General features: G+C 46.7%; 10 protein-coding genes across 10 annotated transcripts; 7 read left to right on the forward strand and 3 right to left on the reverse strand.

Moving 5' to 3' along the window:
• Positions 1-1407: 1407 nt before the first annotated feature.
• GLAREA_05026 (Alkaline phosphatase-like protein) lies at positions 1408-3949 on the forward strand (the record flags this gene model as incomplete). The annotated part of the gene is made up of 9 exons (XM_008078316.1): positions 1408-1498; positions 1550-1620; positions 1678-1830; positions 1878-2115; positions 2164-2246; positions 2295-2408; positions 2468-2713; positions 2773-3093; positions 3146-3949. The coding sequence occupies 9 exons, from the start codon at positions 1408-1410 to the stop codon at positions 3947-3949; spliced, it is 2121 nt and encodes a 706-aa protein (XP_008076507.1).
• Positions 3950-4535: 586 nt separating this feature from the next.
• On the reverse strand, positions 4536-5500 carry GLAREA_05027 (NAD(P)-binding Rossmann-fold containing protein; the record flags this gene model as incomplete). The annotated part of the gene is made up of 5 exons (XM_008078317.1): positions 4536-4610; positions 4662-4761; positions 4816-4866; positions 4963-5407; positions 5458-5500. The coding sequence occupies 5 exons, from the start codon at positions 5498-5500 to the stop codon at positions 4536-4538; spliced, it is 714 nt and encodes a 237-aa protein (XP_008076508.1).
• A 735-nt stretch (positions 5501-6235) lies between these two features.
• GLAREA_05028 (SGNH hydrolase) lies at positions 6236-7613 on the forward strand (the record flags this gene model as incomplete). The annotated part of the gene is made up of 4 exons (XM_008078318.1): positions 6236-6595; positions 6655-6791; positions 6850-6984; positions 7031-7613. The coding sequence occupies 4 exons, from the start codon at positions 6236-6238 to the stop codon at positions 7611-7613; spliced, it is 1215 nt and encodes a 404-aa protein (XP_008076509.1).
• Positions 7614-8514: 901 nt separating this feature from the next.
• On the forward strand, positions 8515-10063 carry GLAREA_05029 (alpha/beta-Hydrolase; the record flags this gene model as incomplete). The annotated part of the gene is made up of 3 exons (XM_008078319.1): positions 8515-8966; positions 9012-9089; positions 9145-10063. The coding sequence occupies 3 exons, from the start codon at positions 8515-8517 to the stop codon at positions 10061-10063; spliced, it is 1449 nt and encodes a 482-aa protein (XP_008076510.1).
• Positions 10064-10696: 633 nt separating this feature from the next.
• Positions 10697-12010, forward strand: GLAREA_05030 (uncharacterized protein; the record flags this gene model as incomplete). The annotated part of the gene is made up of 2 exons (XM_008078320.1): positions 10697-10920; positions 10972-12010. The coding sequence occupies 2 exons, from the start codon at positions 10697-10699 to the stop codon at positions 12008-12010; spliced, it is 1263 nt and encodes a 420-aa protein (XP_008076511.1).
• Positions 12011-14743: 2733 nt separating this feature from the next.
• GLAREA_05031 (uncharacterized protein) lies at positions 14744-16452 on the forward strand (the record flags this gene model as incomplete). The annotated part of the gene is made up of 2 exons (XM_008078321.1): positions 14744-14761; positions 14815-16452. 2 exons carry the CDS (start codon positions 14744-14746, stop codon positions 16450-16452), a joined length of 1656 nt encoding a protein of 551 aa, XP_008076512.1.
• A 498-nt stretch (positions 16453-16950) lies between these two features.
• On the forward strand, positions 16951-18958 carry GLAREA_05032 (uncharacterized protein; the record flags this gene model as incomplete). Its single annotated transcript, XM_008078322.1, has 2 exons — positions 16951-17154; positions 17420-18958. The coding sequence occupies 2 exons, from the start codon at positions 16951-16953 to the stop codon at positions 18956-18958; spliced, it is 1743 nt and encodes a 580-aa protein (XP_008076513.1).
• A 624-nt stretch (positions 18959-19582) lies between these two features.
• On the reverse strand, positions 19583-20845 carry GLAREA_05033 (uncharacterized protein; the record flags this gene model as incomplete). Its single annotated transcript, XM_008078323.1, has 1 exon — positions 19583-20845. One exon carries the CDS (start codon positions 20843-20845, stop codon positions 19583-19585), a length of 1263 nt encoding a protein of 420 aa, XP_008076514.1.
• Positions 20846-21422: 577 nt separating this feature from the next.
• Positions 21423-23062, forward strand: GLAREA_05034 (MFS general substrate transporter; the record flags this gene model as incomplete). The annotated part of the gene is made up of 2 exons (XM_008078324.1): positions 21423-21443; positions 21503-23062. 2 exons carry the CDS (start codon positions 21423-21425, stop codon positions 23060-23062), a joined length of 1581 nt encoding a protein of 526 aa, XP_008076515.1.
• Positions 23063-23408: 346 nt separating this feature from the next.
• On the reverse strand, positions 23409-24696 carry GLAREA_05035 (Protein kinase-like (PK-like); the record flags this gene model as incomplete). Its single annotated transcript, XM_008078325.1, has 4 exons — positions 23409-23538; positions 23604-24367; positions 24428-24546; positions 24600-24696. The coding sequence occupies 4 exons, from the start codon at positions 24694-24696 to the stop codon at positions 23409-23411; spliced, it is 1110 nt and encodes a 369-aa protein (XP_008076516.1).
• Between the last annotated feature and the right edge of the window lie 956 nt (positions 24697-25652).

The raw sequence follows: 25652 nt of genomic DNA on the forward strand, positions 1-25652 counted from the left end.
AGAGAGGAGAGCCGACAGAGTCCATACGTGTGGAAGGAAGAAGACGACGAATTCAATTACCGGACGACAAAGGCTACGGCTGGTCGATGCTATAGATTGTTCGACAAGCAAGATTTGATAGTGCAGACGAGACCGTAAAATGCTTGGGTAAAAGCTCCCGTAAAAGATTGTAGCCTGTTTGCGTCAAGTCAACGAATGTGTTTGTGAGTTAGTAAGGAGTGATGGGCTGCGAACGGCGATGGCTTATTTGACGCGTCCAAGAAAACTGCAACGGGTGAAGTAGCGTGACCACGTGACTCTATTGGCCTCCTGTTTGTTGTGGTTGCTCGTTCTTAGGGCCTATTCGTTCTATTCCTCCACATCTCAAACGCAGAAACACCTTGAACGATGTCATCCTCTTGGTTCTCAAAACAGCACGGGAACTTTACATGCATTGCTTCTCCCGACCATCAAATTGGCTTCCTTGAAGGCTTCCCGGCTACCGGTAACTTGATTGATTCCACCTCCTGCAAGTGCAGGTATACCCACGTGTATTAAAGTGATCTCTACTCGGCTGAGAGGACGGAATCCTTCGCGACGAAATGCGCACTTCTTGTCTGTACCAGGTGAGTTGAACTCGACATCAAAAACCATCTGAGGTAACCCGAGTTGATAATTGCAAGCCCTTTTCTTTTATTCTTTTTCTCTATATGCTGATCAGTCAAACAGACTCGATTGATACATTATATCCGGCGAGGATACTCTAGAACAACGACCCCACAGTCTCCAAGGAAAATCTCGATGAAGCTTTTTGGCGCTGCACTCTGCAAGCCTCAATTGAAGACAATCGCGCAACTGTCTTGGCAATAGCTGTCACAGCGAATCATCGCAACCGCTTTTTGCACGCCCTCTCCCGCATTTATCTCGATAAGAGATCGATTCCGAAGCCAAGTCGTCATATCTCACATGCGGGTCGATTGAGGATATTGGGATACTTTGAATATCAATTCACAACGATGCGATCATGATGAGTCTGATCCATTTGGTTTCCATGTTCCAAAGCGACGCTTCTGCCAAGAACCATCTATAGTCGTTACCCACGTCCATTCACACACGTCTAAAGGGACGAGGTTGGTAGCACTCTATTAGGCAGCTCCGTACCGATTTTAGCTGCAGGCCAAGCTGCCGTACATCAGTGTCAATCAACACGTGGGTTTGTACAGACTTCTGATTCCTCTGTGCCTTTGCGCGGTCACTCCGTGCATGTTCCCCGCTCATTGGTATTCCCAGATCCGATAATGGAATGCCAAAATGACGGGTCCGTAAGCTTTCTGTACCTGCCGATCATGCAGGAGCTTATAAAAGCTAGGTACCTTGATGTCTACTTTGTGCATTCGAGCAACCATTTTTCTTTGCCAATTGCCCATCATGGTTGCCTTTTCCTCGCTCGTTCTCACGACAGCGTCTTTATTGACTCTGACAACTGCACAAACATTTCAACGGTTGGGAGCTTGTCCAAGTGAGTTCCAAAGGTCTGCTGTAGCTACCCCTCCAAGCTAACCAGCTATAGCTCTTGGCTGTGTTCTTCCTCCGGACCAAGCCGACTTTCTTGCCGGACAATATTTTGACATTCGACTTGAGGTGTGCTATTCTCCGAGCGAATATCAGCTTATGGATGGCTTTTACTGACGTTGTCAGGTCCATGCTCCAGTCAATGGCTCAGAGGCAAATGGCGGGGTACCAGATCCAAACTTTACATTTTCAATTGCAAAGGCAGGAGGGTCCCCACAACCAGCTGCGTCTTTCTTCAAGATAGCCGAGCCAGCTTTGGAAAGATGGAACTTCACTTGGGTGAGCAGAACCGTTGACCGGGTGGGGATCAAGCTGACCATTATCAGTATGAGGACTTGTTCGCCGTCGAAGCAAAGACGCCGTCTGTCGTCCGAGTAACCAGTAAGGCATACCGCCGCGTTGCCTTGTACGAGCCCGGAGAGTATGTTGCGACGTTGAGTTACTACAATGGAACCAAAACGGTGGCCAATTGGTTAGTTCGACCTTTACAGCAACAGAAGAAGGCAAAGAATGTTATTTTGTTCATTGGTGACGGCATGACCACCAACATGATCACAGCAGCCCGTAAGATAATGCTCTATTCATTATGAGTCAAGTACTTACTTTTCTCAGGCTTGATCGGACACAAGAGCATTAACGGCAAATACCAAACAAAGATGCAGATGGACAAATTCCCAGTGCTGGGTCACCAAATGGTAACGGTTGATCCACTGAAGATCTGTAACTCCGCTAATTGCGCCTAGACACACTCACTTGATAGTTACATTACCGATTCTGCCAATTCAGCTTCCGCTTTGTATTCTGGACACAAAAGTACTGTCAATGCCATGGGTGTCTACGCGGATTCAAGTCCTAATGTAAGCTGCTCTGCAAGGCTTGGTATTGAGCAGTCACACTAACTCGGTGCTTTTCTTAGCCCCTGGATGATCCTAAAGTAGAAACGATTGTTGAGCTCTTGACACGCATTTGGGGCTCCGCCATAGGTGTTGTTAGTACTGCCTTTATCGCAGACGCCACTCCAATCGCCTTGACCGGACATACCAGACTTCGAAGTCAATACGGTGTCCTCATCGAGCAGTCCCTTCGTGGTGTACAGAACTACACTTGGACAAAGTACACAGGTGCCGACGTGTTTTTCGGAGCTGGAGCCGAGCAGTTCATTGTAAGTGCATACAACTTGGCAGATCTCCTGCATAATCTTCTGATACTAACTTCCCATAGCCTGGTTCAGGTTCTTTCCAGGGCAAGGACTACTACAAGGAATTTGCCAACGCAGGGTATTCCGTGTCCATGAACAAAACCAGCATGCTCACAGCACCTACCAATCAGAAGGCTCTCGGTATTTTCTGCACCTCTAACCTCCCCGTGTGGTTGGACCGAAATGTCTACAAGAACAACCTCAACCTCACAAACGATCCTTCTGGTAATAAGAAGGCTGCATTGGACTTACCTGGTCTGAAGGAGATGACGTTGAAGGCAGTTGACATTTTGCATGAGAGAGGTGGAGACAAGGGCTTCTTCCTAATGTCCGAAGCTGCTTCAGTAAGCATTTTACCATGCCCTATTTTGTCGTCAAACGCTAACCACTTGTTAGGTCGACAAGCAAATGCACGTCCTAGACTACGACAGAGCCTTAGGTGATCTTCTCGAACTAGACGACACAGTGAACGCAACCATTGCCAAGCTCAAGCAAATGGGCGAGCTCGAGAACACCCTCATCATCGTCACTGCCGATCACGGTCATGGATTTGATGTCTACGGGTCCGCAGATACCAAATACCTCAGCAGCAAGGCCGACGATCGTGAGAAGCGCAATGCTATTGGCGTTTACCGAGAGTCCGGTCTGAGCCAATACACCGTATCCAATGCCAGTGTCTCTTACAACACTGGTGTAAACTTCCCCGTGAACTGGGATCCAAGATACACACTCGCACAAGGAACTGGTGCATTCCCGGATAAACGTGAAAATTATCGTGTCCACAAGAGTGGTTCGCGCGTACCAGCAGTCAACATTACCGGCAAAGCAAATGATGATTACTATGTCAATGCTAAGGACAACACCGATGGTTACATCGTAAACGGCACGCTTCCCACCAACGAGGCTCAAGGTGTACACTCCTTGACTGATGTCCCTGTCTTCGCTATGGGTCCTTGCCAGGAATTGTTCGGTGGTGTGTACAGCAACATCGATATCTTTTTCAACATGGCCAATTGTCTTGGATTGGGAAGATCGAGCAATGCTACCGGTGGTAACAATTACACCGTACCTACGCCTACTGTCTCCTCGCTCCCAGCTACTGGTGCAGCTGCTGATCCGGCGACGAGGGCGCAGAGAGGGTTGTGGTTTGGCATGATTGTCTTCATGGCTTCCATTGGGTGGTTTGCTATTAACCTGTAAACTGGGATTTGAAATATACTGCTTAGATGTCGAAGTAAATATAATGACGAAGACATAAATATAAATACTAGTTTATTTTATTTCAAAGATATTTAATATTCAATACCTTAGTAGTAACGTATAACTATTAAAGTTATTATTTAACGAGTGTAATTTAATTAAGTATTTTATAGATCCCTTACTTTAGTAAATTTAATATCTATTTTTAGATAAAATAAGAGATTTCTAAGCTAAATAGTAATAGTACTAGTCTATTATTATTTGAGAGTAAAAGTCTCTCAGTATCGAGTCCTCTTGAGCAACGAAATCAACAGTCTCTTACGAGAAAACTCGTCGGAAACCCGAAGTTCAGCAAACAAGCCTGATAATGACGTTTGCACAGTTCGTACTTATACTCTGTTACCTGCATAAGCAGCACATTCAAGTTTAAATAGAGATACTTCTCTATTAATAGTTGTTTTATTACAACCGTTTTGCACTTTTAAACAATGAGTTATGCACATCATTATATGTTGTTTGGTATTTTGCGGGATGAATTGTTGAAGACTAATAGACTGTTGGCAAGCTGCTGAGTGTCGCTCGGTTATTACCATGGTTTCTCTGTGCCTTTTATCGCGTCCATGAACTTCCCAGAATAGGTGTCCCGCGTGGCTTTCTCAATCTGTAACTGTGGTCAGAAATCTAAGGCAATTTGCAGGACCTCCGAACTTACCAGGCCCATAATCTTCTCTGCGCTTTCTTCGGCAGTCCAAGGAGCCCTTTCCAATCCTAGATACTGGGCTGTCTTGTTTCCCATGTCCGTAGCCACCAGACTGTATTTTCAGACCGAAGTTAGCTTCCGGTCTGACGGAGTTTGTTGTACTTACCCAGGGCTGATGGCAACAGCTACAAGCCATTTGCTGCTGCAATGCGCGGCCCTAGACACAATAGATCAGACTTGTTCTCTATCTTTTTAATTCAGGGAGTAACAGTACAACGTAATCCAATTCAACGCAGCCTTTGATACACAATACGCCGGTGCAACAAAAGTGCCACCGCGCTCCATACCACCAATACTACCAGCCGCGCTCGTAATCGGCACGAACTTTGGGTTCTTGGAATTCTGGAGCATGGAGTGGCACACTTGATACAGCGCCAACGGACCGAGGGTGTTGACGTTAAACGTGCTGGCCATGTCGTCAAGCGAGACGGTTTCGATGGGCTGCAATGGTGGACTAACGCCCGCATTCGCAATCAGGATGTCAATGTGGTTGATACCTGCTGCCTCTATCTTTCTGACTGCGCTACTGGCGTCTGTCGGACTTGAACTTTCGATTTTGACGAGAAGAAGCCGTGAGCCGTCGCCTTTGGGAATGGCGAGCAACTTCGCTGCTTCGGGCGTCGTGTCGTCGCGAATACTTCCTATTACTGTGCAGTTTGGTTGCAACAAATAGGCTGTTGCTAATGCATGGCCGATACCTGAGAAGTGACTTAGTTCGGATGGAATTGTATCTGAGAAGAGGTCGTACCTCTGTTGATACCCGTGATCATTACAACGAGGTTATTTGACATCGTGTTTCGTTGAGGGGGACTCCTTGGGTGCGTAACATCTACCGTTTATGCTATAACTGAAGTTCACACGAACTTGTCAAAATTGAACTTGCTCTGCTTTGCTTTTGAAGCTGGAATGATAGCACAAGTTTCAAGTACAAACTAACATAAGGAGTAGGCAGGAATGAAACCACACTTTTCTGGTTGGTAATATGCATCTATTTACAAGCATATGTTTGGAGCTTGTTGCTCGAAGCTAGGTGGGTTGGTTCTTACGGATAAATAATCCTTGATACTGCAGGTTGACGGGTTGGGTCACTCACGTTGTCAGCACCAATGTTTTGGTCATATGATCGCCGGTTCGCTCAAATTTCATCCTTTGAAGATCTAATCTTCATCATTCTAGCATCTGCAAATCACTTGTATCATGCTTAAAGATCTTATGCGCACTTTTTATGCTTAATCTACCAGCGCTAGGATATGATATCGCGATGAGTTTCCAGCCCATCACTCTGGCGGAGAATTGTAAGGAGGCGTAACCCTCATTAGGCAGACGAGGTTGAACATTCAGATCACTACAATCACCTGAGTTTCTCCATTACTCTTCACAACATTCACGACATGTTCTTCGCAGTTCTTGTGTGCTTATGCATAGGCTTGCAAGTGTCAGCACATGTATCCTCAAGAGGGGATTGGGAATCACAGCTACAGTCTGTTGCAGCCAAAATACCTAAATACGTCCATGTTGACTACAATATGGGTATTACAGAATGGCTGGCTATCGGAGACTCTTTCTCAGCCGGAATATCCGCAGATGGTCCATCGGACGAGCTGAACTGGCGTTGCAGCCGGTTCAAAATGTCATATCCATATCAAATGCAAAACAGCAACAGGATGCCGGGAAACAAAACATCGCGAAAGCTTACGTTTGGCTCGTGTACTGGAGAGAGTATGAGTGATGTTGTCAATAATCAAATTGCACTTGGTGAGCCTGTAAGTGGTGCAACTTATCCAAAGATTGGGAATCCGCAAGTTGTTAGTCTGAGTGTGTCGGGGAATGATGTTGGGTTTGGTGATGTGGTTAATAATTGTTTGTATCACTGGTTTGGATATCATGTAAGTTGGTTCTTGAATTGGCCGTGATTTCGATTGTTTTACTCAAGCTACCTTGGTAGGAATGTGATAAATATCTGAATAAGTCTACGGAAATAATTCGAAACGAGACGAATCTAGTGGGTATGAAGCTCATTGTGACTCTCACTCAGATCTTGAGCAATCTTCGTCAGACGAAACATGGAAAACATGTTCAGCTGTATGTTAACGACTTTGGTCACTTCTGATCATCAACCCATACGCTGACTTCGAATTAGCTATGTCACTGCATATCCCCGATTTTGGAATGACGAAAATCCACAATGCGACAACGTTACATGGTCATCGTCCTACCCCGACGACGGTATATTAACCCGATCAATGCGAAAACACATGAACAACCTAATCGACGAGTGAGCCTTCTCTTATCCCTCATCTGACTCACGTTAAAATCATTAGACTTAACCAAATAATTCAAGACGTAATAGAAGGACTCTCAACCATCCTAGGAGGAGGCATTTACTTTGTCGATTCCTTCCAGTCCGCCTTTAACGGCCATCGCTTCTGCGAAGTTGAGACAGATCCAGAGTATCACAACGGTCCAATCGATGACAAAACATGGTTCATCCATTTTAAAAGCCCTTATCGAGATTCCCCATCCTTGGATAATAATCCGTCTTCTGGCAATATGTTTGATAGAATTGATGCCCTACTTATCCCGCCCAAGGACGGTCTCTCAACTAGGCAACGAATCGAAGCGGTCGGTGGCGACCGAACAAGGTGTAATGAAGTGTATGCGAATCATGATGATATGACCGCGGCGCTGAAGAGATTAGCTGAGGACGATCCGTTGGAAAATAGTTATTTACCGGTTTCTTGGATGAGGATCATGCATCCGAAGGGGAGTGGGTATAAGGTTATGGCTGATGCGGTTATTGACAAGATTTTGGAGGTTAACAGAATGGAGAGTCAGTCTTCGCTTGAGGTACAGAGAGTAGTCTGGATGTGGGGTTGGTATAAGTGGTTGCAAAGAGTATTTTGAGCTTCTTAGCCGGCATTTCTTATTTCGTAAAATGGAGAATGGCTCGTTAATAGTATTATTATACGAGTGGGAAAATACGTGAATCACATGATAGTACAGTACTGCGGTTGATGGAGAGCGCATATTGAACACAGGTCGGAAAATTATTTAATTGTCACCTATCAGACCCTAACAAATGTAGGGCTGAATAAGCGGCGTATTCATCCCGAGCTTAACAGCGTTTATATTTTGGGCTCATTTACATTTCTTTGCTTCATATTCTTATCGAATTCGAGGTGTACGACACCCATTTCAGGCGTTTACCATCACTTTGCATCTTCGCGAGGTCCTGTCTCGTGCAGCTGCTGTCAGCACGATCACCAGCCAGCCACTCCGAGACAGGTTCTCAGCTGATGGACAGCCACTACCCAAAGTACCTTCGCTGAGATCCTGGGATACTCATAATCGCATCTTTCGAGTCCGTCGTGGTGTTGCTGTTGTCCGCTTTCATTTTCTTGGCGCTGCGATTGAATCGCTGTCTCTTTGTCAGTCGCACACATTATTCATCTCAGTTGAAGTAGAGTCATATATGTTTCTTCCAGCGTCCGTTTTCGTTTCGTAAACTCTCCAACAGATGAGATTCATCTTTGTACCTGCGCCGTCCCCGCAGGGCTGCAGGGTTCTCATGACCACTCGTCATATGCCCAGTGGCTGCGCTTGGCTACCTGAGACATCTACATTTCAACAACCAACATGCATTCAGTCGCTGAGGGCTGAATGGTATTTCGTGCGACGTGAAGACGATTCTCTTTGTCAGGCGGCCTTATTTCATTCGCGTGAATCATTTCTCATTTGACCCATTTTCTTTTCATTATATTCTCCTGCTTCATCTTCTACGATTCGTCCTCAAACCGCCAGCATCATGACGGGCATCAAGTTCTACGGCTCCCAAGTCGGTTCGAAAATCAAACTAACTCATCAGACCTCAAACGAGCCGATCAGCCTTCTCTATCATGACATCCTCACCGCGCTCAAATCCGCACCAGAAATCATCTACATTTTCTGGCCCATATGGCCCGCCCTCTCTGGCGACTTTTGCGAATTAGCGCCCACACGCGCGAATTTCTGGGCGATTTTTCTGCATGTCGTGTTGTTTGTGATGCAGGTTCCGTTTGTACTAAGCGTACCGTTATGGATTTTGTTACCGGGCTGGACTGTGATTATCGGGGTGGCTGTGTTTATGGTGTTGAATAATTTGGTGGCGTATCTGTTGAATGGACCGAAGAAGGAATTTCGTAGTGGGGAGAAGTTTGCGAAGAAGAGGTCGGAGCATGAGGGTGAGGAGTGGGTGTTTATGAATGGTGTTGCTGCTGGGTATGTTTTGGTCGTGGATTGAGGGTGCTAGCTAACTGGGTGGAGGGAACATTGGCTTCAACGCAATATTGATCGGATTGCCTTGACTTTTGGACGGCCAGTTACGGGTCTTCATAATAAGACGTAAGTTCTCAAAGCTTATATAATGTAGAGTGATCAATATTAACATTTCAAACAGGAACGGAATAGTCTTTGACGTTCTACAAGTCCTCTGGCAACGGAATTTCCGCTACGCAACAACTGATGTCCGGAAACACTTTACAATTCTGAAAGCACTTCTATTTGACCCTGATACCAAGAAGCTGGTATTCATGATGCACTCTCAAGGTGCCATTGAAGGCGGCATGATCATTGATCTCCTACTTCAAGAGATCCCACAAGATCTCCTCGCAAAACTTGAAGTCTACACCTTTGGATGTGCAGCCAACCACTTTAACAATCCACGTCGACATGTCAGAGGTAGTGAAGCTGAGCACTCTCATAGTCAGAAATGTCTCGATAAAGACCGAGATCCAGGGAAAGCTATTCACCATATCGAGCATTACTGCCATACCAAGGATTTCGTTGCGAGATGGGGAATCTTGCATTACATCAACCCAGGAATTACCGAACCTGATTTCCCACGCTTCATGGGCAGAGTATTTCAACGCGAAGGCAGCGGCCATATGTTCGGCCAACATTATTTCGACAACATGTTCCCCTTGGAGCCAGCTCCCACGAAAGATGGCGGGATCGGCCAAAGCGGTTTCCTAGGCGCCGACGAGAAGAAGAACGCATTCATGAACGAGGACGTCGAATGGGTAGGCAAAACGCGTGTGGGCCGTCAAGAAAACCTCGAAACTTCAGCTACCACTACAGATGGCACGACACCGGAGTTTTACGACGAAGAGAGTAGTGATGATGAGGGGAAAGTTGGGATTTTTGATGAGAGTCCGATTAATTCGAGACAGAGCACATTTAATAGTGGGTTTGTGAATGGAGAGGGGAGGAGGGCGTATAAGGTGAGGAATTTAAGTCGCTTGTGGCAGTATAGGAATGGGAAGTGTCCGAGGGTTGATCGGGTTGATGTTAAGGTGCAGAGGATGAGGACTGCGTGAGTGGTTTGGATGGTCGGTGTATAGGTTTATGGTGTGATATTATTATTTGGATATCAAACAGTAAATTCTAGGGCTTATTATTTACAATTATAACCACGGTTGAAAAGTGCGTTGAGTACCTGGGTACACAAGCCTGATAATTCATCTCGAGCTCAATCAAAAATGGCGTGGATTGTGCAGACTGCACAGAAGAGCTAAGCGAGTACGCCATATTCATGTCGTGGATCCCCAGATTGAAGCCTAGCTAGAGATTCATCAACAACCCACCTGCATTCGTGCACATTATGTGTATTCATATCAATCGATTCACCCGCCATTGCGTGAACTGAACTCTCGTGGTATAGCATTCACTCTTTTCGACGATATGTGTTCTTTACTCCCCGTGATTGCGTCGTCATCAGCAGGCAACAAACAAAAAGCCACGATGGGCCGGAACCAGCGCCCACGAGACAGCGATTCCGACCTCCAACAACTCCGAACTTCGCGGATATTTGAACACACCTTAGTGATTGTACCCCCGAACGCTCTCTACTCTTGCACGACGGTGTGATCATTGAATCACGATCTCACAAGTGGCTGCGCAGACGACCTTTAGTTTATGCTGTCAGCCGGGACGTTAGCAGCACCACCACCATGAAGGCTCCCAACCCAGATTTGGTAGACCATCTGCCGAGTGCTTACAGGAATGGCGTGTATAGAGAAGAGTCTGCTGAAGCTTCATCATCCTCTGACCAGCCTGGACCATCGCGGTATCGCGACGAGGAATTGCCAGCTTATGAAGAGACCCCGCTGCTTGCAGACAGTCCAGACAAGTCAAAGCCAAAACCACAACCAGAGGTTCGCAGGAGATGGTATCAGTAAGTATCACTACTCGCTCCAAAGAATCGCTTCTGATCATATAACCGCAGGCCACCTCCCGACTTGCCATTCTCCAGACACGATCATAACCCACGAAATGTCGATACATACTTTCCCGATTATTCGACGGACGCTGAAACGCTCCGGCAGATGATCTATGAGCAAGCCTCATATCCTCCTACATACTATATTGAAATCGGAGGCACCCACACCGAAACGACTTATCGTAATAGTGGTAATCGCAACAGTCGGGAACAGCGGGAAAGCGACACCACCACAAGCACAATTACAGACTTCTTGATTCGGATCAACATAACCCATCTTCTTAGCTCGGGACCAGATGTTGGCGGGGAACTACATCTTCTCGAGGACGGCAAAAAAGGCTATCGTGGTGGCATCATAAAGCGGAAGACTCCTACTGTTGGATCGCCTGAAATCGAGACACAACATGAAGAATTGAAAGCTTGGTGTGATAAATTCATTGCCGATCCTTCAATGCTGAAGTCATTTACTTTACAACGGAAAGTCATCAACCACGATACCACCAAGCTAGCTACTTTGATCCGCTCCGTGATCGCCTCAACAAACTATCGCGGGCTGGTTTCGGTATCCTTTCCAGTAACACACCAGCGCGTCACTGTGTACAGTCCGAGCAGAATCAACCAATGGCGCATGACGACCTGGATCCGTTGGATTTTCTATCTCACATTTCTCTGGATTTTCAGTTGGCTATTCCTCTTCCTAGCAACCGCCCGATATGAAGTCGTCAAAGTGGTATTTCCATACGCCGATGTTCTCGACGGCGAAGCACGAACACCTACGGTGATGAGCGAGACAGCCTGGTTCAATCTCTGGGAACGAGCTATCCGACGAAGTGTATTAGGACGGATGAATTGTGGAAAGGGGGAGATAGACGATGAGTATCGTCTTACGACTGATAATATAGCTACGAGAGATGATCTGGCGTTTGATAGTTATCGCTCTGGGAATTCGTATCCTGGGGGTGTGGTAGGCCTGTTTGGGACTGGTGGACAATTCCGTGGACAGTGGCAGGAGAGGGAGAGTTGGGGGTGTGATGAGATTTTATGAATTAGGATTTATGGGCACTGTGAATAGCAGATTAATGAATATTATGACTTCAGACAATCATCGGACATAAACGAACGATTTTGATACGAGGTTATTTTTCATCCCTTTCTTCCGACCAACTCCTGCCCTACTCTTCGAATACCAAAGCCCTGAAATCTTCACGCTCTCACAACAAAACCAAAAAATATCATTAGTCGGTGTGACAGTGGGTCGTTCCTATAAATTCCAACATTAGCTACCGATCTCGCTGCGCCACGCCACCATGACCGAAATGCTCGTCTCTGCCACAATCATCAATATCCTTAACCTTCCGATGGGCTTTTTCTCTATGGTCACGAGTTCTATGGCACTACTTTGGTTACCAGAGATAGGCTTTTCTTTCTAAGAGATTGAAAGTAACTTGCTCATGTTCTTAATAGGTTGGTCGAGATACCGCGGCCGATATACAACAGCGATGAAATCATTCGGGTCGACTTCCAAGGGCCAGATTACCAAATGCCACATGGGTGTGATCTTCAGCGTTGAATTCGGTCTTGGTGTGTCGAAGAATTACTATGGGTATATCACCAACGCACAGCCGAAACAACATCTTTAATTCGGACAGCGCTTGTGACCAACTACAGCGTGTGGGGGGCGTTGCTCGGACTCTCTGTTATTTGGGGTAAGTATCGAACTCTATCTCTACGAAGGGTTGATCTCGATTGTCAGCCTAGAGAGCCTGTTTGAGAACATCTAATTAATGAGAGATAAGAAGATAAAGTAGAATTGGGCGCTTCCTAGGGACTGAGTCTTAGTATAATGGCTTGCTTTGGTTGTGGCGTTGGGAAAGGTAGTGGGCATAATCAAAGTCCGTCGTTGCTTCGCTGGATTATCACGGATGCAAATGGGGAAGTTATTGCTGACGAGAACACTGTCTTGATGGGCGAAGAAAAAAATCACGGGCGTAACAACAACAACAACAGAAGAACGAGCGATCGTGTACTTGTAAGCTTGTATGCCGGGAAGAGTTGTCCGGCAGTATGTCAGGTGAAATTTACAGTCCGTCCTGGAAGCGTGTGTTGGCGAAGCAGATAGGTGTTAGCATTAGTGTGTAGGGCACACGTAAGTATTCGGCTTCGCTTTCTCATTCCTAGTGCTTGCTCGGTAAGAGTTCACGTCTTTGAGTTCGCATCTTTCAACGAGATACAGATCATGTTTCCCAGACCTTCGTATAAGCTGCTCGGTGTTGTACGTACTCTGGTGGAGGCGCGGATCTCAAAAGCATTCCATTCGAGAAGAGGGCAATATTATCGCGGAAGCCGCGCTTGACTTCGCGTCTGATTCTGCTATCAGCAAGCTTGTGCGAGTCTCTTTATGGCGGATAGAGATAAGCTTTCAAAGTTGTGGTTGCAAGTTGGTTGAAAATAGCTGGCTGACGCCTACCAACACCAGTCGATCGGTCGCACAGCCCTCAAATGACTGTCACATTGGCAACAAAAATATTAGAACCATCACGACCAACATAACAAGTCGCAAATATTTCAATATTGTAACCGTGCAGGATGAGTGTTGGCAGTTCGGTATCCAAACGGCTTTCGCTTATCTTCGCATCGATCATCGGCTCTCGACTTGATACCATTTTTGTAATAGAGTTGTTGGGCATTCTACAACTTCCATTGGCCCCTCGAAGTTGGTAAAAGCATTGATTCGGCTTTTGGCTGTCACGGCGATGAAAGTGGCCATTCGCAAGTGATCAACCAACACATCTGGCGGCAATGTTGTGGTAACAAATCAATCTCCTCATAGCGTATATGCGTACGAACGCGTTAAGAGGTCCTTGGCTACAATATTGGGGAATTCGAGAAACCTCACGAATAGCCAGCTCGCGATCATTGGCTTTGCCGCGCTCTCTTCTCGGCTATGTCGCTTGCGATGCGTTGTTCTGGAAGAGTACCACCAGGTCGGTACACTCCACGTGTTATTCTTGTACCTCAATACCAAGCCACGATCAGACGAGGGAGGAGGTGACAATGGATGAACTCGTTCTGCCTCGTTTCTATTACTTTTGTTTCCGTGCGATCTTTTAGTGCTCACTGTTTCCTCGGTCATGCAGTTGAAACTACTCCCCCATATGTTTGCTGTTTCTTGTTTCTCCCCACGATGTTTAATGTTTCTTCCTCTTGCGTTTCACGCGGGGTAGAAACATGCTTTGTGAGAGAACAAATTCTGAGGGAGATGTGACTTTCCCGATTGGGCTGCGAAACCTCGTGTGAAGTCCTCCTTGGGTGGCTGTTTTGATCCTCATGCGGCGTGGACCAACTTTGTTTCGGAGATCACCCATATGCCGAGATTCGAGAAACATCATTATGTTGAAGACGATTCAATTATTCTTTTGTTTACCGAATTAAGTTTCGTGTCATTCTATTAATTCTCTTCTTTTCACAATGTCAGCGGGCTCAATGGCTCAAATATTGGTCGAGATGCGGCCTTCCTGCAGCCATAGGCTCTGGGGTGGGCTTTTGGGATCACCATAAGCCCAACTCGACATGCATCCTCACAAGCCATAGTGGGCGTTTTGTGTTTACCATTGCCGCATGCATGCATACACCTCCGTGAGGAGGTGATAAGATTCATCCATGTTGTGTCACTATTAGATTTGTTGCATCCTCCACCAAACATGTTTCTATTCATTAAACACCCATTCCGTCCAGTCTGATCTTTAATTTTTCATCATTCAACAATACTCCTCTCAACATGCCTACTACCACTAATGTAAGTTTCGACTGTGTATGATCTGAGGAAACAATGCTGACTGTGGTATCAAGTCACCGGCTACTGCGACAGCACCTGCTGCAAGTGCTTTGACTCTATCAATTGCACCTTCAGCAACTCCTAGCAGTGCTTCAGCACCAGCGAACCCAGCGGGTTCTCAAAACCTCATTCTCACAGTTGCGGCTATTCTAAGCGCACTATTACTGATCGCATTACTCTTGTTACTATTCGTCTTCATCAACCGACGGAAAAGGAAGCGCATGGCAAAGGACAAAGCGACCTTGGCCAAAGATTTAGAGAACTTCCCAAAACCAGCAACACCATACGAGAGAACATATGTTCCATATGTCGTCGAGTTACCTAAACCACCAAAGAGCTATGAGCAGAAGTTTAAAGCAGCTGCGGCACCTGAGGAGAGGGCAAATCGTTACTTTGCACCAAGTACCAAGCCTGCGGAGATGCACATGGCTCCAAACTCGCAGCCAATGGACATTTATAAACCACAACCAGTACCTCAATCTTCGGCACCCTCAACATATCCAACTCGTGGAAAAGAACTACCTTCGCCTTTAACACCCGAGTCGCTACCCATGTCGCCAGATTCGATGCCTATGTCACCAGAAGGGTCAGAGAGAGGCTTACTATCTAAAGTCATTTCATCACCTCCACGCGCATTATCTTTCCTACCTTCATCTACCGAGCGCTATGGAGGCTCATTATTCTCGAACCGATTTTCGAGATCCAAAGCTCCAAAAATGGTTCCTGTTGCGCCACAACCTACTCCTCCGGCAGCTCCAAAATTACCTACATATGTTCCACAAAATAGACGAGCAACATCACCACCAAGAGCACCAACTCCTCATGTACAAGCATCGATACCGCCACCAGCTCCTTTTAATGAGATCGTGCCGGTGAAAAATCAGCTGTCAAATGCGCAGCTTCTGATTAAAGCGAACTTTGAGAGAGCGAAGGAGGGCAAGAAGTTTGAGGATCAGAGTCGTGGTCCTGTTTATGCGATGCCTGATCAGAGAGAGCGAAGTCCTGCATCACGCAGTGTAACAACTCAGAGGGAACAGAGTCCTGCTTCTCGTAGTATATTGAACCAGAGAGAGCAGAGTCCGCAACCACGGAGTGTACCGATGCAGAGAGAGCAGAGTCCACAGGCTCGAAGTACATCAAAGCAGAGAGAGCAAAGTCCTGCGCCTCTTGTAATTCCCAGCCAGAGAGAAAGAAGTCCACATCAAAACACCGGACTTGCACCCAGAGATTGGGAACCACAACCTCCTTCGATGCCTACTCAGAGGGAAAGAAGTCCACACCATAATATGATACCCCAGCAAAGAGAAGAAAGTCCAAGACCACAAACAGCTCATGGACACCGAGAAAGAACACCACAAACTCAGATGCCTGAACCAAGAGATTGGGAACCACAAGCACGCTCCGCATCTAGACAACGAGAGCGCAGTCCAGAATCACAAATGATACCCATCCACCGCGACTGGGAGCCCCAACCACCCGTCCTACCTACACAACGAGAACGAAGTCCACAATCTCATTCATCACCTCATCAACAACAACCCGCAATAACCAACCAACGCGGTTGCTCTCCCCATCACCACCAACGAAACATGAGTAGTCGCAGCGGTCCAATCACCACTGAACTTCCATCTTCAAACGCTCCTTGGATGTAATTCCACACTATTGTTGTGGGTAATCACAAACCTTCGTTTTTTGTATATATTTACATTCTTTATTCTTAAGTCGTGCCATGCACTTGGTGTAGAGGGGATTAGAAAAGGTCTCTAGATGAGATAAGATAGCTTATGCATATTCTCGGACTAGATCCGATCGAATCTTAAAAATAAATTTTATTACAATCATAAACATGTTCGGTTCTTACCTTTGCAATGTGAAGATGAAGAATTTCAAGACGGACAACGGAATCGTGATTGCGTACCAGACATCTCGCTTATTTCGGTCGTGGGGGCCATCAGCCGCAACCTCGATGGAGGATGCGATTTATATTCCTGGCTTTCACAGCTCCAGTTTTCACGTATGAGGTCCTTCATTTAATCCCTCCAATCGCCCCTCTCCCCCGTTCCATCGCACCCATACTTCCCATCCCTAATCTTCCCCGTCCCATCACTCCCTCCCCTATTTTTACCCTCAACCATCTCCTCACGTGCGCAATGCGACTCCTCCACACGACCAACTACACGCTCCACGAGTTCTACGGGGAAGACATCCCTTTCTACGCGATACTGAGTCATCGGTGGGAGAAAGAAGAGGTTACGATTGAGGATCTGAAGCATGGCATTCCGAAGCTGTTGTTGGGGTATGGGAAGATTATGGGGTGTTGCCGGAGGGCGAGAGCGGATGGGTGGATGTGGGTTGTGAGTAATTTACTTTTCTTTTTCCTGGTGCTTGTATGTATGGAGAATCGGGGCAGACGAAGCTTGAGAGAGAAGTGGGTGATGAAGGGGTGACTGTTGTGCTTAGTGTTGAAACAGGGAGGATGTTGGCTTTCAGTATATTGGTAAGGTCACGTGATTCGCCTCCTTAAGCTCCAGCTGAACGAACACTTCTCGGTTGCTGTTGGAAGCTTGAGTTATCATTTCAAAATTTGTTAAAATCAATTCCAACGACTAACTTAAACAGTGGATAGACTCCTGTTGTATTGACAAATCCAGCAGCGCCGAACTCTCAGAAGCCATAAACTCCATGTTCGACTGGTACCGCAACGCCCAAGTATGCTACGCCTACCTCTCTGATGTCTCCTCAGCCTCATCCTCCCACCACGACCTGAACTCCTCATTCCGCAACTCCAAGTGGTTCACTCGAGGCTGGACGCTGCAAGAACTACTAGCCCCGCATTGGATACAATTCTTCGACGAGGAGTGGTCGGAGATTGGCACGAAAAGCTCATTACGCGAATTAATCACTAGTATCACTGGTATTGAACATTTGTTTAATTTTAATGACGCGAGCGTGGCGCAGAAAATGTGTTGGGCGAGTAATAGGGAGACGACGAGGTTAGAGGATCAAGCGTATTGCCTCATGGGTCTTTTTGGAGTCAAAATGCCGCCATTGTACGGAGAAGGTCGACACGCATTCATGAGGTTACAAAGTGAGATCATCCATAAAACGGATGACGAGACGATATTTGCGTGGATGCGACCAGAGGGCTTTCGATCGACTGGGTTGATTGACGAAACGGGGATGCTAGCGCCGTCACCTGCGTATTTCGAGAGATCGGGGAGAGTGAGGACGTATACTTTTGATTATGATAGACCGCCGCATACGATGACAAATAAGGGATTGAGGCTTGAGTTACTGACATTCGAAGCGTCGCAGGGTGTTGAGGTCGTTGCACCGCTGAATGCGGTTGATGGGGATGAGGATAACGTGTTGGCTTTGCGGTTATGGAAGAGTCATACGAGTTACTCGCGGAGCGCCGAGTTATATCACATTGAGAAGATACAGTTGAATGGTGTTATGTTCAAGGGAAGAGGCGTTTTCTTCGTAGGACAGTCAGATGATAATCCGCCACCTCCATTTCCCCAGAAAGTCGTGTTCAACACCCAAAGTTTGAAAGCGAGAGGTTTTGAGATTGCGGAACGACAAGTGTATCCGATAATTGGGTGTGCGTATTGGCAATTCGAACATGGCGATCGAAGGGGTCCGACGCTCCACCGCTTCAAGCCGTATTGGCAACGCGCTGCTATCGTGCTAGAGAAGAATAATTCGACAAGATTAATTATCATCCTCGGGATTTCAAGGGAAAATCATCTTTGGGTAGACATAATCGCCCAAGACATCAGCACCGAAAAATACATCCCTACCACATTCCCCGAAGACGGGAATACCGATCGGATCTCCCGTCCAGTAGCAGACGGCTATTCCGTCACCGCGGTGTTAAAGAAAGACCATGGTCTAGGTCTCGAGGGGTATGTTCTTGATATCACACTTGATCCCAAGGGCGCATTACCGTGGCCACCGACGCAGATTTGGAGGAATGGGAGTGACATGTCGATGCCGGTCGTGGGACTGGAGAGTAAGCGGTTTAATCCGGGTCAGGCTTATACTGCGGAGAAGAGTCCGCCCACGCCGGTTTCGAGGGTGTTTAGTGCGATGTCGCTGGGGAGTTCGAAGGGGAAGATGGATCGGAAGAGTAGTTGGGGCTTCCCGAAGAAATGAAAGCTCGAGACTTATGTTTTGAGAGAATAGTTGCGGTGAAGCTTCGACACATAGGATATTAATCTGGAAGTGTGCACTTTTTCAATGCTTCTCTGGCTTTCAGGAAGCGCGAAACTACATTGCGCTAGGAGCGGTACAACTACTTCTTCATGCAATCGCCCATCTCATAGTTAGATGAACAAACCAGGGCTTAAGTCCAGCGTCAAGACTTTAAGGTCTTGGAGATAGTGTGACTAGCGGCGAAGAGCTAAGCGAGCAAAAGGGGGGCCCAGCCCAGACACGAAACGTCACCCCACGTTGTTGTAAGAACACCAATACTGCTTGTATGCCAAATATGTCATCGACAGCTCGCTTACCGTCACACATCGCGCATGAACGAGACAGACCAGAGAAGTTGACGTAGGAGGACTAATGCAGGATATACATGGTTGAAAACTTTAATTGTCTATGAAGAGATGTAGTGTTATAGTGGGCATCATTAAAATTTATCGCTGCTAGAACTTCAAGAATAAACTGTCGCAGAATCGTAGACTGCTATATTTCTCAAATGATGAATCGCGTTTTGCTCGCGCAAAGTCCGCCAGATAACAGTTAACCTCATCATTACCATCTGCCTGATCGTCCTCACGCTTGTCTCGCCCGTCTTTTTTTCCCCAGTATACTCTCCGGTAAAGGGCCTGTCATTCCCGTACTTGCCGTCCAAATCTTCGCTTCCTCCGAATCCATACTCGCAAAGGCTTCGTTCTTACTCCCCTGTGCAGCTTTCCTAATCTCATCCATTCCTCTTCCTCCGCTCATTCTCTCCGCATAAAAGCTGTCAACAAGTTGTTCCAATCTCACCCAGGTCCACCCCTTATACCCCTCGACATAACTCCGTCCCTGTTCCGGAAAACCAGCCTCGAATGCAAGGAATCTCATGTCATCCACGCGACGCGAGTCGCTGAGCACGGAATCTATGCAGATTTTATTTATGACGATGAAAGTGTTGGTCAGATAACCATTGTGAAGTGACAATCTTTCCGCGGGCGAACGGTCGTCAATACCCAGGGGTGCGTTGTATTCTTCTGGTTTGGTGATCAAAGTATGGAATGCCTCTCTCAGGGCTGAGTTGTCAGTTTCTGAGGGGTACACACCTTCTGGGATATTGAAATTCAGGAATTTCCATTTTTTATTCAGCAGATTCCTGTAGATGCCGTTGTGGCGCATGGTTTCTGAAAAAAGGCCTTGTATTGTGCGGTTGAACCGGTCAAGAGTTTCTGCGTCGACTTTTTGCGCCCCGGCGTCGAAAAGGGCGATATATCCCCAGCATGTCAATGAAGGATTGTGGTGGAATTTTTGAGTTAGAGATAACATCCAGGCAGGTTCCGTAGACGGATTATGCCCACCCCACTTCCGCTGTTCGTCATCGCGGTTTTTTTTATTTCGACGGATCAACTCAATACATGCAGTAGACATACATTTCAATTCATTAGGTAGATAGAGAGACTCGCGTGCTTTGTGTATCCTCGCTACAGACTCAGGACTTCCAGTTGTTTGTCCGCGAACATGTTTGAAAAGCTCCTCGTCTGTTTGTATAGACCAAAAGTTGCGCTCAACGAGTCCAAGTTCATCATCCGAAAGCGATTGGATATCCGTAAGTACAAGATTGAAAAGTTCATCTCGAGATTTAGACGTTGTTTTCGCAGTGTTCTCAATTTCTATCTTAATCGTTGGGAAGTCAAGAAGTTGACGGCGTTCATACTCGGTCAGTTCGCTTGGTGAACGAAGGGCCTTCTCTTCTAGGGTGGGAAAGTTAGCAGCGACTTGTGGAAGACTGTCTATTCCTCGCATGACGCGTAAAGTTGAAGGTAGAAATGTGTCATCCTGGGGTAGAGCTTCTAACGACATTTAGATACGTCATGTGGAAGTTGTCCTCCTCCAAAGAATGCAGACTGTTGCGGAATAGAAGCGTTTGTGAAGTGGGATGATTTTTCTTTCTTCATTGCAAGGTTTTCGCTGGTAATGGGACGAGTTTGAGTTTTATTTTGGTGTCTAAATTCAAGTTTTCGGGTGCAATTATGTTGTTGGTGGTTGTTAGATGTTGGTTGGGATGTTTCAAAGTTATGGTTTGGTTTGAATGTTGGTTTCTTAGCCGCAAGAATAGATCTTTGTTGTGTTTTGTTTTGATGATCCTGAAATCCCCCAGCTTCCGAAACCCATTACCGATTATTGGCTATTGACAATAGAAAGCGACTTGGATTAATCTATGAACATGATTGGCTGTCATGTTCCGGCTCAAGGTTGCATACAGAAACATAAACAACAGTGGGGTCATAAACCTCACTTCATTTTATCGTGCGCCCTTTTTGATCTCCTTGTGACATCCAGAGTTTATTCTAGGAAATTTCAAATCTACAGATCAGAATTATAGAATGAACATTCAGTTTTCATTTACCTGTTATTAGCAAGATACAACTCAAATGAAATGTCTGTCGTTCCAGAAAACGTACGTCATACAACAAAGACAACTTTCAGCAAACTTAATTAACTTGACACAATGCACAGAAACCAGAAGCTATCGATGGCCATCAGGTCAAAGAAACCGAAGTCGTCCCTCATGTCGTGGAAGTCTATTCCGTTTTCTCATCTGGCATGCGTCTCTACTTAACGTATCTCCTCGGCATCGTCCTCCTCATCTCGACACTAACGTCAACAATATACGCTCCGCTATTATCTCTGCTCAGCACACACTTCTCCGTGTCTATTCAATCCATCAACCTAACAGTCACCGTTTATGCCATATTTCAAGCTCTCTCGCCTGCCTTCTTTGCCTCGTTGGCCGACGCATTTGGAAGGCGACCTGTGCTCCTCGGCGTGCTAGCCATCTACGCTTGTGCGAGCCTGGGTCTGACTCTCAATAAGAGTAGTTATGGTGTTCTGCTAGCTTTGCGGGCTTTGCAAAGTATTGGAGGCTCCGCTACGGTTCCAATTGCCTATGGCATCGTTGCAGATGTCGCGGTACCATCCCAGCGTGGGAAGATGCTAGGGCCGATACAGTCCACGTGCAATGCGATTTGTGCAGTTAGTCCTGTAATTGGTGGCGCAATCGCATTGGGCTCAGGAGGTGTGGTCTGGGTGTTTCTTTCACTGCTCATTATCGCTGTCTTGTTACTCGTGTTGGTTGCCTTCACGTTGCCTGAAACGGCTCGTAATGTGGTCGGCAATGGTTCACTGCCAGTGAGCGGAATCTGGAGAACATGGATGTCATTTATATCCCACACCAAGCGCTATGAACCCAGCAGAAAGACATGTCTTTCTGAACCAGCAAAGCAAAGGGTCAGGTGGCGTCCGATCCAGGTTTTCACCTCCTTCCGCATCATCTTGTATCCAGATGCTGCGTCGATCCTCTTGATGATAGCTCCATCTTACGCGGTCTACTATACATTCCAAGCTGCTGTTCCTGTGATCTTCTCTGAAGTCTACCAGTACAATACCCTAGAAATTGGACTTGCTTTGATGCCAGTGCTTGCGGGATTGACAGGTGGTGGGATCCTCGCGGGTAAGCTTTTGGATATGAACTACGCAAAGTTCGCACGCAAGTGCAATATTGATACCACTGCTTTGGATAAAAACAATCTACGGGATTTTCACATAGAGGCTGCGAGGTACCGGCATTGCTTGCCCTTCATTCTATCGGAGACGGCGTTGATCATCGCTTATGGTTGGGTGGTACAGCTGCACGTTCACCCAGCACTTCCTATGATCCTGCAGTTCTTCATTTGCGCTACATCTACGGTGATGACTTATACAGCCGCCGCTCTTCTTGTCGACGTCTTTCCAGAGAGTCCGAGTACGGCGTTTGCATCTGCTCAGATTGCGAGATGTGGCGTAAGTGCTGCATCTGTGGCCATTTTGCAACCTTTAATTGACGCTGTCGGAAGAGGATGGTACTTTACCATCTTCGGATCTTTTGTTGGACTTTTAAGTCTTGTATCACTTGCTGTAACTCGAACCAAAGGGATGAAATGGAGACAGAGTAGACAGCAACTCATGACACCGAATGCTGCCACGCAGGATGTCAGGAAGACGGAAGACCAAGAGCCCCAAAAGGCGACCACAAAATAGAAATCTATCCACATGCTAATTTTTGACTCTTCATCGCGTGCTCAATACCTTTCGCGTATCATTATAAGGGGTGGTCTATTTTCTTTTTCTCCCTGAAGCCACCGAATTTTTCGGAAGATCTTTGGCTACATCACGTAGCAAGATTATCAGCAGTATCTGCAATCGCTCGATAATGAATACATGTTGTAATTATAATAACTCATTATTAAGCTGAGTTGGTTAAAAGTTTGAAGTTAATGATTTGATCACATTCACCATGCAATCCCTTTCTCCTCCAGAAAATTTGCTTATCCTTCCTCAGTAACCTCTATCAGCTAATTTATCCTATGAAAAAGAACATCGCGCGTTAATCCCTCTTGGTGAAATCGGGGGTTAACTGAGCGCCTGTAACCGAGGGGTCTTTCTGAGCATCATATTTATCAATACCATCGATTGGAGCATATTTTTCACATAAATAGCACATGTTGTTGTAGACTCTGTAGAGGAGATGTCATTAGAAGCTGTTTCGTAGTTTCTTACATTTATAAAACTGGAAACTTACGTCTGTCTGACGATACTGCCCGGATGACCAGCGGAGTAGTTCATGGTGCCCTTCATGCTATACAGTCTGTTGCGATCATCAAATTGCTCCACCGGGTCCGCGGCTGGATAGTTCTTTAGGTAGTGACGTGTGTATATGTTCGATCTAAGATGCGTGCAGAAGTCGGCCCTCCATTGGCCGAGATCCATCTCATTGTGGCCATAATAGGAGCCGACGTCGTACATAACAACCTCACCAGTCGCCATATTGGTGCCAAGATTCGAGTCCCAAAGATCACCATGAAGTATGCATGGCTCGATGGGCTCCCCTTCGTGCTTGAGATTCCCAAGCAAAATAGGGATGACTTTCGTAATGACCTGTTTGGTCGCCCTCTCCAGCTCGGGCCAGGAGCCGTTTGTCTCCAAGTCGACGTTGCATATACCTTGGAGCAAGTTCCCGTAGAAGGTCGCCCAAGTGTCCTGCCAGGCAATGGTATTTGGCATTTTACCATCGCATGTAGTGACATGAAAGCCATACTTACCACCGGGTTTCCGGCCCTTCTTGTGTAGCTGAGCTAATTTTGTTGCGAGTTCCATTGGGTCGGGAGCTGTTGTGACATCCATGTCAATAAAATCCGTCAGAAAGAAGTATGTGATAGGATTCGTCGTCTTGTATTTGCCATACGCGTACGGCCTAGGAATAAAGTCTGGCATCAAACCGTATATGATATCAGCCGATTCGGACTCGCCCTTGAGAATAACACCGCCATGTTCGCCGAATGCAGCCTGCCACAAGTTTCCTCAGCATTCACTTCAGGATGGGGGAGTAAGATTGAAACTATGTACCTTCAGGAAAAACAACTTCTCAGACCCATCAGGCCTCTGGGTTGTGATCTTTCCTGTTAGCGTCCAAGCACTGTTGCCGTAGGCTTCGACGGACACAAAAGATAGACCTGGTGGCAATGCTGGAACACAGTCAGAATGGTAGAAACTATGTTCGCTTTCGGACCAGACTTACCCTCGATCACAGCGTCATCTATGGGAAATTTGCCATTCAGTCCCGCGAGGATGGCCGTGGTAGAAACTGCAGTCGAGTCTTCGTCGGTTATGGCCATGTTCACAGAGTAGCCGAATCAGAAAAGGGGATTCGAAAATATGATGTATTTTTCTCTCGGATGGGAGAACAAATGTGTACAGACAGCCTCCTCCCGTGTGAGGTTCCAGTTCATGTTATCCATTTCCACCAGTTCGATAGGACCAATCCAGAAGTAAAGCATACCAACAAGTACGGACTAGCCAAGGCATTGTATGGTTCCAGTTCTGCATGTGCATTTGGCAGCCTCACGCCTCATCCATGGACCACTAGGTAGATTCGATAGCGACATGGTAGTCGGTATGCTTTCAATTTTGCCATGACCACCATGGTCATGACACCCAACAAGTCCCTCAGCGCTACCATATGGCGTCTCACTGGTGTTTCTTGCCATCGAATGACTGAGGCAAGGCAGAATCAGAAATAATCTGCAGCACTGCAGCCGCTTTCCTTTGTTTGTGCTTCTGGTCACGTCTCGTGCATTATAACGGCAAAACAAACGCTGATGCAAAGGCCGCGGCTGGTTGGTGGTGGTGCACCTGTGCCTCGCTTCCGCAGGCGCTAACCTTTAAGGGCCTTCTCCTCCGGATCACGTGGTTGGCTTCTAAACTCCCACTTCCACTCTGCCGGTTAAGATTCGACATAGTTCCCCCAAGAACAGGCGCACAAATCGACGGTATTCTAACTGATACCATGCAAAAAAGGAATGTATACTCTGCACGATCAAGCACGATCAACGTAGCTCAGACTTCTCTGTGCAGGATCCTCAGTCGACCCTCCAGCGAAATGTGAGCTGCATATCTGTACATGATGTCCAACAAGCGGAAATCAATACTTCGAGTATGCAGGTAGGGAAGGGATCATGAACTTACTTATAGAGACACCCCCTCTTTTTCGGCAGTACCGCACTCCTAATGATCATCCGGCCATACAGTAGAGGCATGTCCACCTTGGGCGAGAAAAGAAGCGGCTGTGATC

The sequence above is a fragment of the Glarea lozoyensis genome, assembly GCF_000409485.1.
Source record: "Glarea lozoyensis ATCC 20868 chromosome Unknown GLAREA10, whole genome shotgun sequence".
Lineage (NCBI taxonomy): Eukaryota > Fungi > Ascomycota > Leotiomycetes > Helotiales > Helotiaceae > Glarea > Glarea lozoyensis.